Genomic DNA, 16,588 nt, shown 5'->3' with positions numbered 1-16,588 from the left:
AACTTTGTTAGTATGATAGGTATGTTACTTTACCCCATGTGTACAGTCTTCAGGAATACAGAGATAGTATATAATGAGAAGGCACTCAAATGGGACATGAACTCAACTTGGACATTTACTGAGTGTGCCTACAAAAATGTAAGGCTTTCTGTTTAATGCTTCCTATATAAATAGGCAAACCAAGTCCCTATTCTCAAGGAGTTTGGTGAGGATTTACAGCATGCTTATCCTTTTCTCCTTAACAACCTGTCCATACAAAGAAAATAAAGAATGTCTAAATGACATTCATTTCATAGAGGAAGCAACTGACTTTTACGGAGTCACAACCAGGAAGTTGTACAGCTGAGACTTGAGCCTGGGGCTTTGGACTCCAAGTTCAGTGCTCTGTCCCTATCCAAACTTCAGTCTCTTCTCTGAGCTTTGAGATGCTTATGTATGACACTGGGAAAATCATGGACTGGAAGGCCTTTGTTTCTTCTGATTCTGAAACCTTGCAGCCCCTGTCTTGCTTTTTTTTTTTTTATCATGGGGCCTCATGTAAGGATTAAATGGGATTACATGTATGACATTATGAGGAACTATAGCTCCAATTTTTTGAGTATTGTTCACAGAGCTCCTTTTTTCTTCCATCCTTCTATGAGAGAGGCAGGATTACTGGCTCTGCTTTACAAAGGACACCAAGGTTCAAAAAGTTGAAGCCTCCCCTCTTCCACTTACAGTAGATTTGGTATTGCCTGGAAGCAACTCTTTAATATCTGAAAAAGGTTCAGGAGACTCTTTTGCTTGAACTGAGAACAGGAGGTGCTGGGGCTGAGGGAGGGCTCTATCTGGAGGAATAATTTCTCAGTGTGAAGCTGAGTCTCCTTCCAGATTCAGTCTTGGTATCTCCAAAAGCTCTGTTCTGGTTCGCCAGGCTCCTGGAATGGTCAACAATCGTCACACTCCATCGCTAATCATTGTCCCCAAGGAAAGGTGGGAGGCTCCCAGGCCATCCCTCTGTGGACAGGAAAACAACAGGGCCTGTGGCTGCCTGGACATCAAAGGTGGTCAAACAGATCCAGTGCCCCCCAGCCCTCCGCCTGTTAAGTCTGACAAATGTCATCTAAAGAAGCATCCCCAAGGAGGTCATGACTTTCTGCTTGTCCCGGCACACATCAAAGTTGGTACCACACACGAACTAGGCACATGGATTCGAATCGTGCCGCTCGACAGCGGATATTCATCCTTTGTGCTAGGTTTTAATCCTGTGTTTTCCCAAGTAATTAAGCCTTTTTGCTTATGAACTTGTGACTAAGTAAAGCATTGCTGAGAGGTTGCAACATCAAAGCATTTTCTACCGTCTGTCCTGTGTTTGGAGAAATTGGATTTCTTTCTCTTTTCAAATAAAAACTAATTCAATTTAGTTATAGGCCAAGCGTATTTACAAGGGCCTTTTAGGGTTACAAGAAGTTGTGGCTAGAGCACTGAAGAGAGATTCAAGCCTCAGTTGCTTAAGGTCAAACAACCAAGCATATGATGGGAAGGATAGCAGAGCCAAGTCAATAGTCTGTAGAGAAAGGAGCCCAAAGGCAACTGTGCTTTGGGGGCTCATCCTGGAGGTGCAGTTCCAGGCACTTCCAAGGAACAAGTCTTCTACAACATTACCAAGGGATTCTCTGGATCTTGTTTGATAGACAGAAATTTCATAAATCTGACATGGGAATCAACTGTAGAAATCATTATGGCTAACTTCCTCATTCAACTTATGAAGAACCTCAGGATTAAGATGGTCACATAGGTAGTGAACTGAAGGATTGAGACCAAGACTAAAATCCAAAACACAATATTGTCAAACTCTTAAATATTTAGGAGCTTCATTTTTCCCTTGAGCTGAAATCTGCTTCCCTCTAACACTGAAGAAGCTCATCGCAGGTGAGTTCTTCCAAGGTTGCCTTGTCTAACTTGTACTTCAGCAAGAATTCCAATTCTACAATATCAATAAATGGAGCTTCCATTTGAAGACAGTGAGAAGAAACATTATTCCCCATTGGTGTTAGTTCTTGGGCCACATGGGACCAAGAAGAACAACTCTAATTCTTCTTTCATATGACAGCTCAGGTAGAGATATATAAAAACAGGGATTGCTACATCCTACTTCTGCTCTCTTGAGGCTAAATGAGGGAAGCTTCTTCCACGGAACCCTCCTTGAGCTTATCATCCATTCTTTACCATATATGAAGTACTCTTTGCTTCCTATCCTTTCCAGCCCGTCACCTCCATTCACAATGGGGCACACAGTCAGCACTTGATAAGAGTCTCCACAGAGCTAAAGTGATTTCAATTCTATCCCATATAGGAAATGAAGTAGAGAGGAATTGGACTTAACCTGTCAGAAGGAAGAGAGAAGCAGATTTTGCAGACTGAAGGACCAGCTGGAACGGGGGAAGGGCAGGAAAGAGAGAGAATTCTGAAGGAAGTAAAAGAATCTGGACAGTTGGAGAGGGGACTTCTTTCTGGGAAGCCTAACAGAAAGGAGGAACTGAGTTGATCTCTGAACCAGCACTTTCCTCCTGTGACCCCTGACCCAATTTTCCAGAGAAACAAGCTGAGTGAACAGGACTTCAACTGGAAGCTGTTCACTATAAGAATTCCTCTGAATCCCCTGAAAGTCCTTGAACTTATTATAGTAGCCAAGGCAGCTAGAAAAGTCAAGTTATCTTTAGAACTGACCCTAGGGGGTCAGGCAAGCAAAACCTGACCTTGCCAGACTTTGGGGAGAAGGGGTTCAGTTACTTTACGGACCTCCTATTCTCTCTTTCCCATTACCTTATTCTTCAATTCAATTTTCCTACCCATTTATTTGCTCCCTTAGAATAAACAGCTGTTCTTAAGAGCAAGAGACTGGCTTCATAGTATCTAAGAAAGGAAGACTTTTAGAGTGGGGGGAGTAAAGTTACATTTCTCTCCTCAGAGAGGGAGAAACTGTTGGTATCATAATTGTTTCAACCAAGTCTGAGGGAACAAAAGTTTGTGATCTTGAAGGTAGTCAGAGTTGGGGTTTGCCAGGGAGAAGAGAGAGGAAAATCAATCCATCTGCTTTCTCTTTATACTTGACTCCATTCTACCTCTACCTCACTCTGGTCCTGACCCAGTAGGGGAGACCTCATTCTCTCCCTGCCCTTATATTACATAGAGGATATCTAAGTCTTTTCAATGCATTTCAGAATGGTTATACTTGTAGACATGAAACAGCTAATATTCACACACATTAGCAAACGTATTCTAAGAACCTGTTATTGACTTGTTGGGTTTAGTTAACTGATAACTATTATGTTCATTAGGCCTCAGCCCAGGCACACCTAAAAGGGTGCTAAATATATACACTAGCAGTTTTGGGAATAAAGGAATACATATGATGCTAAATGTATTCATCATTAGGCCATGCTCACCAAAAACCATTTTCTGGTGGCCTCTAGAGGTGCCGAGTTAAATCCACAATTCATAGAATATCAGCTTTGGAGGAGACTTATGAAGTTTCTGGTTGAATCTAGAGCTGAGCAGGAATACCTTCTATGACAGATATAATAAGTCTGATATCCCTGAATCTGATTTGGTTTTTCCTTTTTAAATATCGTGATAACTTCATTTTAATATAATTGATTTCCATTATAATCTGATGGATGTTATTTTATGCATTTAAAAACATGATTCTGAGGAGTGTTTATATTTCACTATGACAAAAAATGATTAAGAACCTCAGATGTACTACATCCCTGAGAAATGGTTATATCCTACATAAGCACAATCTACAAGTCCCATTCAACCTTACAAATATTTGTTAAGGATCTTGGTGTAAGATGTAATTCTGAAAACTGAATAAGGCAATTATAACATAGAGAAAATCATGAGTGGCTTAATCCCAGAAATACTTCCCTCTTCCAGTAATGAAGGTATCTTCCTCAATAAGGATTCTCTGTCCAGGCATATCCCATTCACAGTTTAACTTTTCAAAAGGCATCCTGTAGACTCTACAGTGTAGAGCAAGTCCTATAACCTAGGAGCTGGGAACTATGACAACCTCTATGGAGGTGGTAGTGCTAGCTCAGGGAAGTTAGCAATGTCCAAGTCAGTTGGGCCAGCCTAAGGAGAGCTGCTGGCATCACTGCATGGGGCCCTGTTCAGAAGAAGTACATGTGGAACAATGGTCCACTGAATACCTACTTTTACAGAGGAAGAAAGTGAAGCTCAGAATGGGGAAAAGATATGCCTAAGATCACATAGCTAGTCAGAAGTAGAGCTGGGACTATGTCTCTCCTGACTCTTTATCATACATGAAAAAATAGAAAAAAGCATAGTGTAATAGAAGAATTGGCTCTGAGGCCTCACTCAGCCAAGTTGGTGTGTAACCATATTGTATGACCATGTGAAGTCATTTAATCTACCTAGGCCTCAATTTCTTTATATGTAAAAGGAGAATGAACTAAGATGAACTCAGAGGTGTTTGCAGCTTTAGAAATTATGACTCTAAAAGATAACTATCCAAGAGTATATGTAACCCCTCTCATTTCAACATCCTCATTTTTTAAATATATATATATATAGTATACATGTGTGCATGTGTATATACCCACACCTACATCAGAGTATTTTGTCAATCTATCAACAAGCATTCATTAAGCACCTACTATATGCCAGGTAACAAGGATACAGATTCAAGAGTGAACCAGGCATGGCCTCAAGGTCCTGACATCCTATGAAAGTGAGATAACATGTAGCTATAGAAGTATTTACAAATCAGATACAAGGTAAACAACTTCTTATGTGATAAACAGATGTCATGAGTCAGACTATAAGTGCTATAGGAAGATGGAAGGGGTCAGGGAAGGTTGTCAGGAGGAAGGCCCAGAAGGTTCATTAAGAATCTACTAAGTCCAAAGGGAAAGAAGCAGTCTGCCAAACTGGGGGAATGGCACACAACTAGCACCACCACCCATTTCAATTCAACATTTAAGAAGCATTTACTAGTGTCAACTCGGGGCCAGGCACTATGCTGGATGCTGGGGATATAAAAACAAAGCTACATGCTATTAGAAGATTAGGCGTGAAGGGTGATGAGCAGAGCATGTACAAGGATAAATAAATAGAAACTATATACCAAATATTGCATATTTTGGTAAAAGAACACTAGAAACACAAGAAAGGTCTCTAGTATAAAGAGGGCATTTGAACAATCTTAACGGGATCTAGAGAATCTCAGAGGTAAAGGTAGAGAAGGAAAGCATGAACATTCCAGGCATAGAGGGGATAGAGAACCTAGGCAACATCATGGCACATGAGAGAACAGTGACCGAATCAGCTTGGTTGATTTGAATAGTTTGTTAAGTCAGTCAGTCAATGAGTCCTTATTAGGCATCAAGCACTGTGCTAAGTACTAGGGATATCAAAAGACAGTTCCTGTTCTCAATAAGGTCACAGCTTAATGAAGATGACAATGTGCTGATAACTACATACAATCTATGTGCAGTTTAAATGGAAGATAATCAACAGAAGGAAGGCACCATCATTAAGAGGAGCTGGGAAAGGTTTCCTATAAAAGGTACGATTTTAGTTGGAATTTGAAGGAAACTGAGGAAGCCAGGAGGAAGAGATGAGGAATAGCATCTCAAGCAGGGTGGAACAGCCAGGGAAACTGTCTGGAGCTGAGAGATGAGTGTCATTTAGGAAGCAGAAGCCACAAGGCCAGTGTCACTGGATCAGGAAGTGCATGTAGAATGTAAGATGACTGAAAAGGTCTTTAAATTTTAAAAGATTTCAAAAGTTGCCTAGCACCTCCACTCCAAGTTTCATGCACTATAGTAGGCAGTGTGGTATAGTGGGAAGTATCTTCTTTCCCTCCTGGCTGCCTGGATGTGCTTCAGTTTATTAGTGTCCTTTCCTAAAATGCAATGGCCAATATGGAACAAGCACTCCTCTGACACTAAAAAGTCCTTCATGACCTGGCCCCAGACTACCTTTACAGCATTATCATACATTACTGCCTTCCATGCATTAATCTTCTGTTAACTCCTTAATATGAATCCTCCATCTCCTGCCTCTGTACTTCTGCACTTCTTGTCCTGAAATGTAGAATGCCTTTCTTCCTCTTCAGATCAGGGAATCTCTGGTTTACTTCAAGACTTAGCCTGGCATGTAGGTGCTTAATAAATGCTTGGTGCTTGGTTGTGAAGAAAATATCCTACAAACCTTTTTGTTGACTGAATCCATATCCATCCTTCTAAAGTACAACTCGAATCCCAACTTTTCCAGGAAGTCTTCCCTAATACCTTGAGGGTAGTACTGTTCTCTCTTTCCTCAGGCTTCAAAGAACAAATGTTCTACTTCTCTGATCCACCCATATGGCCTTGACAGTAATTTAAGTAGTACCCTACTGGACTGTAGGGACCACAACTCATCTAAACTTTACATTCTTCCCTCCCTCCAGCCCAGAGGGCTTTGTATACAAGAAGTGCTTCATTAAAGTTTGTTGGACATTAAAGCATAATAGATTGATGGGGGTTACTATTATTATTATTATTTCTCCTCAGCCTGCCTCAGACTGCTTTGACCCTAACAAAGAATAGCTGTGGAAAAGGTTTCTTTTCCCTGCCTCTGGAAAGCTTGGGCAAAGTTGTTGAGACAATATCAGGCAGCAGGCTGGGAGAGAAGGCAAGGAGACCAAGAGCTCTCACCTGTAGTTTCTGCTGATCGCGGCCACCATGAGGGCTGTCCAGCCCAGCTTGTGCCTGGCGTTCACATTGGCACCTTCAGACAGGAGCCTAAAGGAGACAGAAAAAGTCTTTCAAAGTTGAGCTATTGTTAACAAAGCACATTGAAAATCCATCAATCAGTCCACAAGCATCTACTTTACACTAAACTCTGTGATAAGCACTGTTAACAGTGAAGCTGTTAAGGACAAAAAACACAAAAAATCTTTGCTCTCAAGAAGCTTACATTCTCTTGGAAGAAATAACATGTCTGTCTAGAAGTAAACACAGAATCAACACAAGGTGAGGGCAGGCACAGGCCTTCAGTGTTAGGAGAGAGTGTTAAGAGAATTCACATGTAGGAGACAGTAGGAGACAGCTCTGGGCTGAGCACTGAAAGAAACCAGGCATTGTATTCTAAGAAGTGGAAATGAAAGAGGAATCCCAGGGCTTAGAATATGGAAATCTAATAAGGGAGTTGAGAGATGGTTAGAAAAAGGAATTCTAGGGGACAGCTGGGTGGCTCAGTGGATTGAGAGCCACACCCAGAGACAGGAGGTCCTAGGTTCAAATCTGACCTCAGTTATTTCCTAGCTGTTTGACCCTGGGCAAGTCACTTAACCCCCTTTCCTAGCCCTTACCACTCTTCTGCCTTGGAACCAATACACAGTAATGATTCCAAGATGGAAGGTAAGGGTTAAAAAAAAAAAGTAAAAGGAATTCTAGAGCTTGGAAGTTCAATGTCTTCTGGGAGGAGGAAGAGGAAGGAAGGAAGGGAGGTGCCAGGGGAAGAAAAGTAGTATTTATTAGGCACAGAGGTAGGGCCACACCAAAGATAAAATTTATTATTGTTGTTGTTACAATAATCACTTTATTTTCCACCCACCCTTCCCATAGCCGACGTGCAATTTCATTGGGTATTACTTGTGTCCTTGATCAGTATTTATTTCCATGTTGTTGTTTGCACTAGTATGTTCATTTAGAGTCTACATCCCCTTCATTTAGAGTCTACATATTCCTTCAAACCATGTATTCAAGCAGTTGTTATTCTTCGGTGTTTTTACTCTCACAGTGTTTCCTCTGAATGTGGATAGTGGTTTTTCTCATAGATTCCTCCAAGTTGTTCAGGATCACCGCATTGCCTCTAATGGAGAAGTCCATTACATTCGATTGTACCACAGTACAATGTTTTCCTGGTTCTGCTCCTCTCACTCTGCATCACTTCCTGGAGGTTGTTCCAGTTCCCATGGAATTCCTCCACTTTATTATTCCTTTGAGCACAATAGTATTCCATCACCAACATATACCACAATTTATTCAGCCATTCCCCAATTGAAGGGCATCCCCTCATTTTCCAATTTTTTTGCCACCACAAAGAGCACAGCTATGAATATTGTTGTACAAATCTTTTTCCTTATCTCCAAAGACAAATTTTGCTCAGGAATGGTTTTTGTCAACTACTGGAACCAATATCCGGAAAGGCTGAGTGAATTAATTTACATCAATGAGGGAGTGAGTACTAATAGCATCTGGAGTAAACCCTCCTAAAGGTTATTTATTTATTATTATTTCTTTAAACATCCAAGGGATCAATGAATGGTAACATTTCTGGCAAAGTTAAGTGAAACCAAAGGCAAGCTTGCTGCTGATTTTGCAGTTGGGACCTGAGAGAGATTTTTGGGTCAAAAGAGGACTATTATTTATAGCCTAGTCCAACATGGGTGTCTGCCCTGGAGTTGTTCCTTTTCATTCTTTTTCTTCACTATTAAACTCATACATTCCCTAAAAGCTTAAAGATTTTCACACAGGGGAAGGAGGGAGAAAGTGTGTGTGTATGTGTGTGTGTGCGCATGCGTGCGCGAGGGGACTAGAGGGTAATGAGAAATAATCATGGAAGAAGACTCCTGAGGGGACTCTAAGGGATCTTAGAGAGCATGTGATAATATGATAATAGAATGTAGAAATCAACATATATACATATAGAAGGATGAAGAAGTCTCTTGAAAACAAAATCCAAAGTGACTTATTAAATGGTTTGTCATACTTATTAAATTGATTTTCTCTAGAATATCCCTGACAAGGTGCTCACTGAGTCTCTGCCTAAAGATTTTGAATGAGAGGGAGCTTACTACTTAAATAGGTAGCCCATTTCAATTTGAGTCATCTGGTATAGTTTATACCCTCAGTGAACTGAAGAATGTGCTTCTCTGAAACAGTCTTCCATTTCTTATAGTTCTGCTCTCCAAGAACAAGTAAAATAACTCTAATCCCTCTTCCACATGACAGCCTTCAGATATCAAGAGACAGTGATTATCAGATTATCAGATCACCAAAGAACTGTTATCTCATGAGGAGCAGGATGATTTCAGAAAAACCTGGAAAGACTTAAAGGAACTGATGCAAAGTGAAATGAGCAGAACCAGAACATTATATATGGTAAGAGTAATACTATTTGATGGACAAGTTTGAACAACTTAGCTATTCCCAGCAATATAGCGATCCAAGACAATTCCAAAGACTTATGGTGATAAATGCTATCTGCCTCCAAAGAAAGAACTGATTGAGTCTGCATGTGGACCAAAACATACTTTCTTCTTTTTTTTTGTCTGAGATCTCGGCCACAAAATGATTAATATGGAAAACTTATATCAGATTATGTCTCAGGTAAGAGGGGAGAGGATTTGGCTCTCAAAATTAAAAACAAAACCCATTAATGCTAAAAACTGGTTTTTATATATATTTGGGTAAAAAATATTAAAAAATATTTTGTTCCCACATTCCCTCCTGTTGAGGCGGAACATAACTCCTTCCATAGATCTTGACTTAGCTCCATGTCCCCAAACCATTAGGGAGATATGTCTAGTATCTTGAGTAATTCCTAAGCTGTAGAACTTCTGAGTTTTACTTGTGCCTGGGAAATCAAGGCTGAGGTTAAAAAAACTCTTCAAAATGAATGATACCTAAGAAGCAACATGTTGGAGCAGAAAGTATCAGTATTGTAGACCAGAGATCTGGGTTAATGTCCTGGCTCTCCAGCACTTAGTTATGTGACCCTAAGCAAATCATAACCTTTCTGAGCCTCAGTTTCCACCACTGAAGAATTAGAATAATTGGTACTTGCCTCAGAGGGCTGCTTTCAGAAAGTTTTTGTAAGCCTAAGTGCTAGAGAAATATCAGCTGGTAATTCATTTCTCTTTACTCCCCTGGAAGGAGGGGTGCTTAACAAGTATAATTTTAAGTCTTAGTCTCAAAAAGGAAGGGAGTGTGTCCCTGGATACTCTTTCAGAGTGGCTTTGGGAAGACCTGAGATGCAGGATTTTACAAAACCAGGCTGATGTTTAGTTATGCTTGTTTGCAAATCAATGCCCAGCGGGGCCCTCCATTTCAAAGCCCCCTGGCAGTTTCAAGCTGAGAAGCAGCTGAAAGGGCTTGCAGAGACTGGGAAAAAGGCAGGAGGCCCTCCCTGACTTTTCTGCATGCACAGTGAATTAATCTCTTTTAAAAAGAGCTATGTTTGTGACAGAGCACAGTGGCTCTGGAAAGGTTAGAATTCCATCATGGAGGAAATGATAAGTGGGAAGCTTAATACAGATTGCCACTCTGGGAGGATAGCAGGAGAAGTAGCACCTCTCTTGCCCACTGGAGCCACAGCAAGAAACCCATCTGGCCAATATCTTCTGGGCCTGACCTTCCTATGGTGAATTCAGTTCCTATAAAAGGTCCTATAGATAGAGTTCTGCTTTGTTGACAAGGAAAGATTCAGTTTCCTTTGCTATCCCTAGTAGGAATAAAAATCAATAATTAGCCCCCAAATCTTGTGGATAGTGTTATCAAAAGAACATGGGTTTGTAGTTCTAAAAATCTGGATCTGAATCCCTTGCTCTGAAAACTCTTTATGTCCTTAGGCCAGGTCTTTGCCTTCTCTGAGCTGATTTCTCAGTCTCCAAAAAAGCTGCCAGATGATTTATGATCTGATAGTCTGTGGTCTGTGGTGAAAATTGACCGCCAGGGAAAGGAATTGTTCACCACAATTTCTAGGCTTGGGAGATAACACTGAATATGGTGCCTCTGAAAAGTCTCACTTCAAATCTCAGTTCTACTCCTTACTAGTTAGTTATCTTACTAGTACTCTTGGACAAGGCACTGTAATCTCCCTCCCTCAATTTATATTTCTATAAAATAAGGGAATTAGGACTACATCCAGCTCTAGAGCCTATGACCAAGTGACCACTGCCTTAGAAGGCAAAAGGAGAGAAGCTTGGGTAAGTCTGGAAGGACAGCCTTGGGGCTTTCTGGGTAACTAGTTCTCATCCTGGAGGTGCCTCCCATATTTTTTTCCTCTTCCTACTTTATTCCTAATCGATAAGGAGCGGTTAAGTGAACTTCAATTGCACATTGTTCTGGCAGACTTCTGGGCCCTCAGCTGCTCCTGGGGAAGAGGGCACAACCCCATTTCTGTCCCTCTTCCCCAGGGCTGGAGGCAGTGAGCCATGCAGACTAGATCTCTATCTAGGCCACTTAAGCCCTGGTTGGAGCCTGGCAGAAGGTGTGTGTTGACAGCAACAACAGGCCAGGTTAGGTACCTATAACTGTAGGCTGATGCTAAGACTCAACTTTGGGTCCATGTAAAAGGAGATGGGGGTAGGAATGGGGGGGCTGGGGGAGGGGCCTTCAGAGAGAACTCCAGATGGCTGACAAGAGAATCCTTAGGCAAAAATGCTAGTCTCATAGGCCATCCTCCCTAGAAGCTGGGGCAACTCATGCCAAAGGTGCTAACTCCCACAAGGAAGGATGGGGCCTCACTTACCTGTCACCACCTCACAGGTATTGGGTTTGCCTCCACTAGTCATCTTGTTCTTGTGGGTGTTTTATATTTTATGCCTGCCTTTCATTCCAGGTCCATCTTGAGTTTTACCTCTCCTTTCAAGAAATTTCTTTGAAGTTTTTCAAAAGAATCTTTTCAAGGGAGTAAATGTACCTTATAAACCTCAAAGTACTTTCTATCACTATTATAATACCAGCCCACAGGGATGGCTTTCCTCTCAGCATTCCTATACATGGTACTTCTTTCAGATACCTCATGGGCACTTCTATAAAATGGGGCAAACATCTGCACTTCCTACCCCTCAGGGTGCAAACCTGAAAACACTAAGATACAGGAGGAAACAGAAGGCTAGGGGCCTTGCTCCAGTCACCCAGTGAGCACATAGCAGAACAGAGATGAGACTTTAGGCTCCTGTTCTTGCTGCAGGAACCCTTCCTGCCCCCATTCTTCCTCAGGCTGAGCTCAAGGAGGTATTCGAAAATGACTTTTAAAAGTTGTTTTTCTGTCAATCACTCAACAAATATTTATTATGTTGGGCTCAGAAGGGAAAGAAAGAGGTAGATAAAATATAGCTCTCTTTTCCCCAAGGTTCATAGCTAGGGAGGCATGACTTGATCACATGAAGTGACCACGTTATAATACAGGGCAACATAAGAGCTCTCATAAGGCAGGGGATCACAACAATGTGAATAAATCCCAAGGCTTCCTGGAGGAGGCAGGCATTTAGCTGGGCCCAGAAGGACTATAGTTGTTCACTGCCAGTGCCAGTTTTCTTTGGAAACATTCTCAATGAATAAACAGTGGGAAAGAGAGGAAATCCTCTGGTAGGGTGCAGTGAAAAGCATACTAGACAAGAGTGTCAGGTGTTTGGGGTTCTGTCAGTGAGTTTGGGCAGTCAGGCCCCTTTCCCATCGTGGGACTCACTGTCCTCTCTTTGTAAAATGAAGCTAGACTAGACCATCTCTCTGTGCTCCCCCACCCTAAGAGTCTAAGAAGATATGTCTGGGAGGAAGGAGAAAGAACAGACCTCACTGGTCTCTGGCCAAGGTAACTTGAGTCCATCCTTTCTCCACAGGGTCCCAGAAGGAACAAGGTTTTGTGATGCATCAGAAAGTGTCTGGGCTGACAAGTGAGAGCAGAGAGCTAAGGACACCCCCTGCTGGCACAAATAATGTATCTCTGCTTCCCAGAAAGGCAGGCTTGGGCTCAAGATATGAGAACTGATCAGCCACAGCTTCCTCACAGAGATAGGAGGGAGACAGCTCCTGTTGACTAAAGGAGTCCAAGCATGAAGCAGATGATGCCCTGCCAGGGGGACTACAAAGGGAATTCCAAATGCTGGAGGGAAGCTGGATTAGATGGGTTTCCAACTCTGGCTACACACATTCCTGAGGGGGCTACAATCTGGCCATTGTTTTCCAGACCTGTGAAAGCTGCTGACTTTAGTGAGCTGGGTCTGCAGTTTTGAACACAGCTATATATTGGGCTTAGACAATGTTATGCATTTTTTGGTTTGCCATGAGGTTGGAAAATGGGTTTGCTTTTTCTGTTAGAACACAGGTGACTCTCAAGTGGCAGGACCATGGAATTTGGAGATGGAGGTAACAGCAATTTTCCTAATAAAGCAGAGTAGGTTGCATTACATGCTCCCTGGCCTCTCAACTCCTTCAAAGTGCAGGGGATTTGAGATCAAAGGTGGGGTTTAGTCTGTGGTCCAGGCTCAATCAAAGACCAAGGTTAAAAACAAAACTAACTGGCCTGATTGGGGACCAAACCCCACAGTTTTGGTCTTTTAGACTACAACTGGCCAATTAAATACAATGTCCTAACCTCTGTACAACCAGTCTGGATTCACCTGAGATTACATATCAAATCATGGTATGAGGATATGCTCAGGGACAAAGATCTTTCCCAGGGAAAGGAATACCAATGTGCAGTGTTCCTGGTCCTCACAAATGATCAATCCTGTCTGAATTTATTATCCCTGGAAACTGAGCCACAGCCTAACATTTTGCTCTGTCTCTCAAGACTGTTAATGGTATATATCTCATTTGTTCAAATGGACTAAAAAAGCTTAATGGCAGGAACATGAAGACAAGAACCAAGACCCTACTTTAATTCATTCAAATTCAACACACCAGTGGAGCTCCTACTATGTGCAGAGCACAGAGGAAGGGGGAGTTACATAATCAAGTTAAGTTTTGGTCCCTATTCTCAAGGGCTCATAGTCTAGTATGGGGATAATACACACACATAGATACATAGCTTTGAAAAACATTATTATAAAACAGGTGCATCAAAGAAGTGCTAGATGGGTACACAGTTGGTTTCAGAAGACTAATAACTTCAAGTAGGAAGTGATGTTATAGGGGTAGAGAAGAAAGGCTTGCTCTGTATGGCCCCAGAGGGGAGAACCACACTAATGAGGAAAGCAGATTATAGGGAGGGAGACACCAGTACAACATAAGGCAGTAATTTTCTTTGCAGAAAGAGTTTCCTGTCCCTGGAAACTCTTGTCCAGGCTGGCTAGTCCAATCAGAGAGACTATAGAAGGGATTCTTGTGCTAGTGGGAGGTTAAACTAAATGCACTTCACTCCCATTCAGCTTTGAGTCTTTAATTCTACCACTCTTAAAATTCTGAGGTTATTGGATTCAGTGGCAGTTATCATGACTTAGCAGATGCCCTGTAAAAATGTGACTGGCTTGCCTGCTTGCTTTTTTAAGCAGTATTATTGAGGTGACCCTGCTCTTCCCCCAAATGGAAAAGGCACCTGGACTACTGTGCTGCTCTATTCCAGGAGTGACTCTCCTAGGTTTTCTTTGATGGGCTGGGCCTGCATGCTGCTGTGGTAATCTGCAGGGAGCAGGGCAACAGGAGGGCCTCCACAATGCTCCCATCCCCAACAAAAGGACATTGAGATGGAAGCTCAGAACAAGCCCAGAAGAGGATTCTTATGCAATCTTCTGAAGTCCTCTTCCAATCCACATGAATGTGAGATTGAGAAGGCCACTCAATATTAGCTGCCTGATCCCCTTTCTCCAGCTGTGCTGGTTCTGTTGAAAAAATAGAGCTTTCAATCAATCAATCAATCAATCAACCAGCCAGCCAGTCTATCTTGAATACTTCTTCCCCAAACCCTACTGCTGGGCTCTGTGTCTAGTCAGGCTGTTAGGAAGAGGAAATCAATTGGTGGACAGAATACAGGATATGAAACTAGAGAACCCAGGTTTGATACAGTTCTGTCACTTACAACTTGTGTGACTTTGGGCAAGTTATTTAATTTCTCTGGCCTCAGCTTCCTCATCTGTAAGAGGAGGGAGGTAGACTAGATGCCTATGAGGTCCCTTCCAGCTTGACAATCCCAAGATAAATCTGAGTCTAGGACAGTTTCTGACACGTCTTAAGGTCTCTTTTAGCTGATAATAATGCTATACCTCATGGCACTGTTGTAGTCGGAGCCACACTCCACAAGGATAAGCTCCATGAGAGCAGGGACTGGCTAGGATTCATCTACATTGTGCTAGACTAAGGCTTTAAATGACACAAGAGCTCAGAGAAGAGGGAGATCCCTTTGGGTTGATATAAGGAGGGGAGGAAGTTTCCTGAAGGTGGGAATTAAACTGGGAGCTGATGGATGGGTGGTATGTAGTTAGGCAGAGAAGAGAATGAACCATTGAGGAATAAGGACAACTGAAATAGAAAGAGTATGAGAGAGATACAATTGGAAAAGAAAAGGAGGAGGGGGAGAGGAAGAGAGAAAAGACTGAAGAAACCATTACCAGAGGGGAATATAGATAAGTCAAAAAAAGCAACTGCATAGGTAAAGGACAACAGTTAATGTGAAGTAGAGCCAAGATTTGCAGATCAATAGTGTGACCTGGCAGCCAAAAACAAATGCCACTTTAGGTTGGGCTGAGAGACCTGGAGTCTAAGATGACAGAGGTCCTGGGGTCTGGTCATATCACACATAGAGGATTGCATTTAGTCAGGAGCAGTGCATCACCATACAGGAGTGTCTGAATGAAATGGGATGCCTGGTTTAGAGAAGACTGAGGAAAAGACAGGATAACTGAATTTAGATCCTTGAAAGATGATCTTTCAAAAGGACTTGGTTCATTTTGCTCAGCTACCACAGGCTGCCTCAAGGTAGAAAGGGCTGCCTCTGAGAATAATGGGCTTCATCCCTTCATCACTAGTGGATTGTGATTGGGAGCCAATAGACACGGGTGCTAGCTGGGATTCTCTCTTCCTCCCTCAGTGACCATGAGCAAAGCAAGTGATTTTCTCCTTCTCTGGGCCTCAGTCTTCTATCCATGAAATAAGTGGATTGGAATACATAATATCTAATATCCCTTCCACTCGTGACATTATATAGCATTACACTCAAAGTCAGAGAAGCTTGGGGTTGGAGTCCAAGATTTACTAGCTGTCCCACTCTGGTAAAGTCTCTTTCCCCTTCTGAGATTTAGTGATCTAAGCATCTGTGAGATTGTCATATGCCCTTCCCACCTCACCAGGACTGCTAGGAGTTCCTAAGTGATAACATTGGTGAAAGCACTTTGTAACAAAAGTGTCCTATGTAAATGTGAATTAATATTACTATTTCTACAGAGAAAGCTTTTAAGGAAATATAATACCAAGCATCTATAGAGTGCATTTTAAGGTTTATAATACACTTTATATGTCACCTCATTTTGATACAATCCCATTTTACAGAGGAGGAAACGTGTTTAAGTGACTTGCCCTGGAGCACACAGCTAGTAAGTGCTGAGGAAGGATTTGAACTTGGATTTTCCTGACTTTGGAGTCCAGCACCCTGAGCTGCCCAGTGACAGATAGACTAAGTGTCTACACAAGGACCAGCCTAGTCAATAAGTGTGAGGAAGTCCATCAAAAGAGGTTTGGCCCCACCCACACCTACCAGATTGACTACCATGACACCAAAAAAGGAAAATGATAAATGTTGGAGGGTATATGGGAAAAATAGGACACTAATACACTGTTGGTGGAACTGTGAACTGATACAACCACTCTGGAGA

The 16,588-nt window shown here is 42.1% G+C and overlaps 1 protein-coding gene across 9 annotated transcripts in view; it reads right to left on the bottom strand.

Moving 5' to 3' along the window:
- CLPB (ClpB family mitochondrial disaggregase) overlaps nucleotides 1-16,588 on the bottom strand; it is a 203,164-nt gene that overhangs the window by 161,705 nt on the left and 24,871 nt on the right. For 7 of the 9 annotated variants that reach the window (XM_007491041.3, XM_056795035.1, XM_007491042.3 and 4 more), the window contains exon 3: nucleotides 6,708-6,794. The exons of the other annotated variants lie outside the window; for them this stretch is intronic. In XM_007491041.3, the coding sequence (XP_007491103.1) occupies nucleotides 6,708-6,794 (87 nt within the window). The remainder of the gene's footprint in view (nucleotides 1-6,707; nucleotides 6,795-16,588) is intronic. 9 annotated transcript variants of the gene reach the window in all.

Source organism: Monodelphis domestica, chromosome 4, assembly GCF_027887165.1.
Source record: "Monodelphis domestica isolate mMonDom1 chromosome 4, mMonDom1.pri, whole genome shotgun sequence".
NCBI lineage: Eukaryota > Metazoa > Chordata > Mammalia > Didelphimorphia > Didelphidae > Monodelphis > Monodelphis domestica.
The sequence above is the reverse complement of the archived record's forward strand: the minus strand, read 5'-3'. Positions and strand labels throughout refer to the sequence as shown.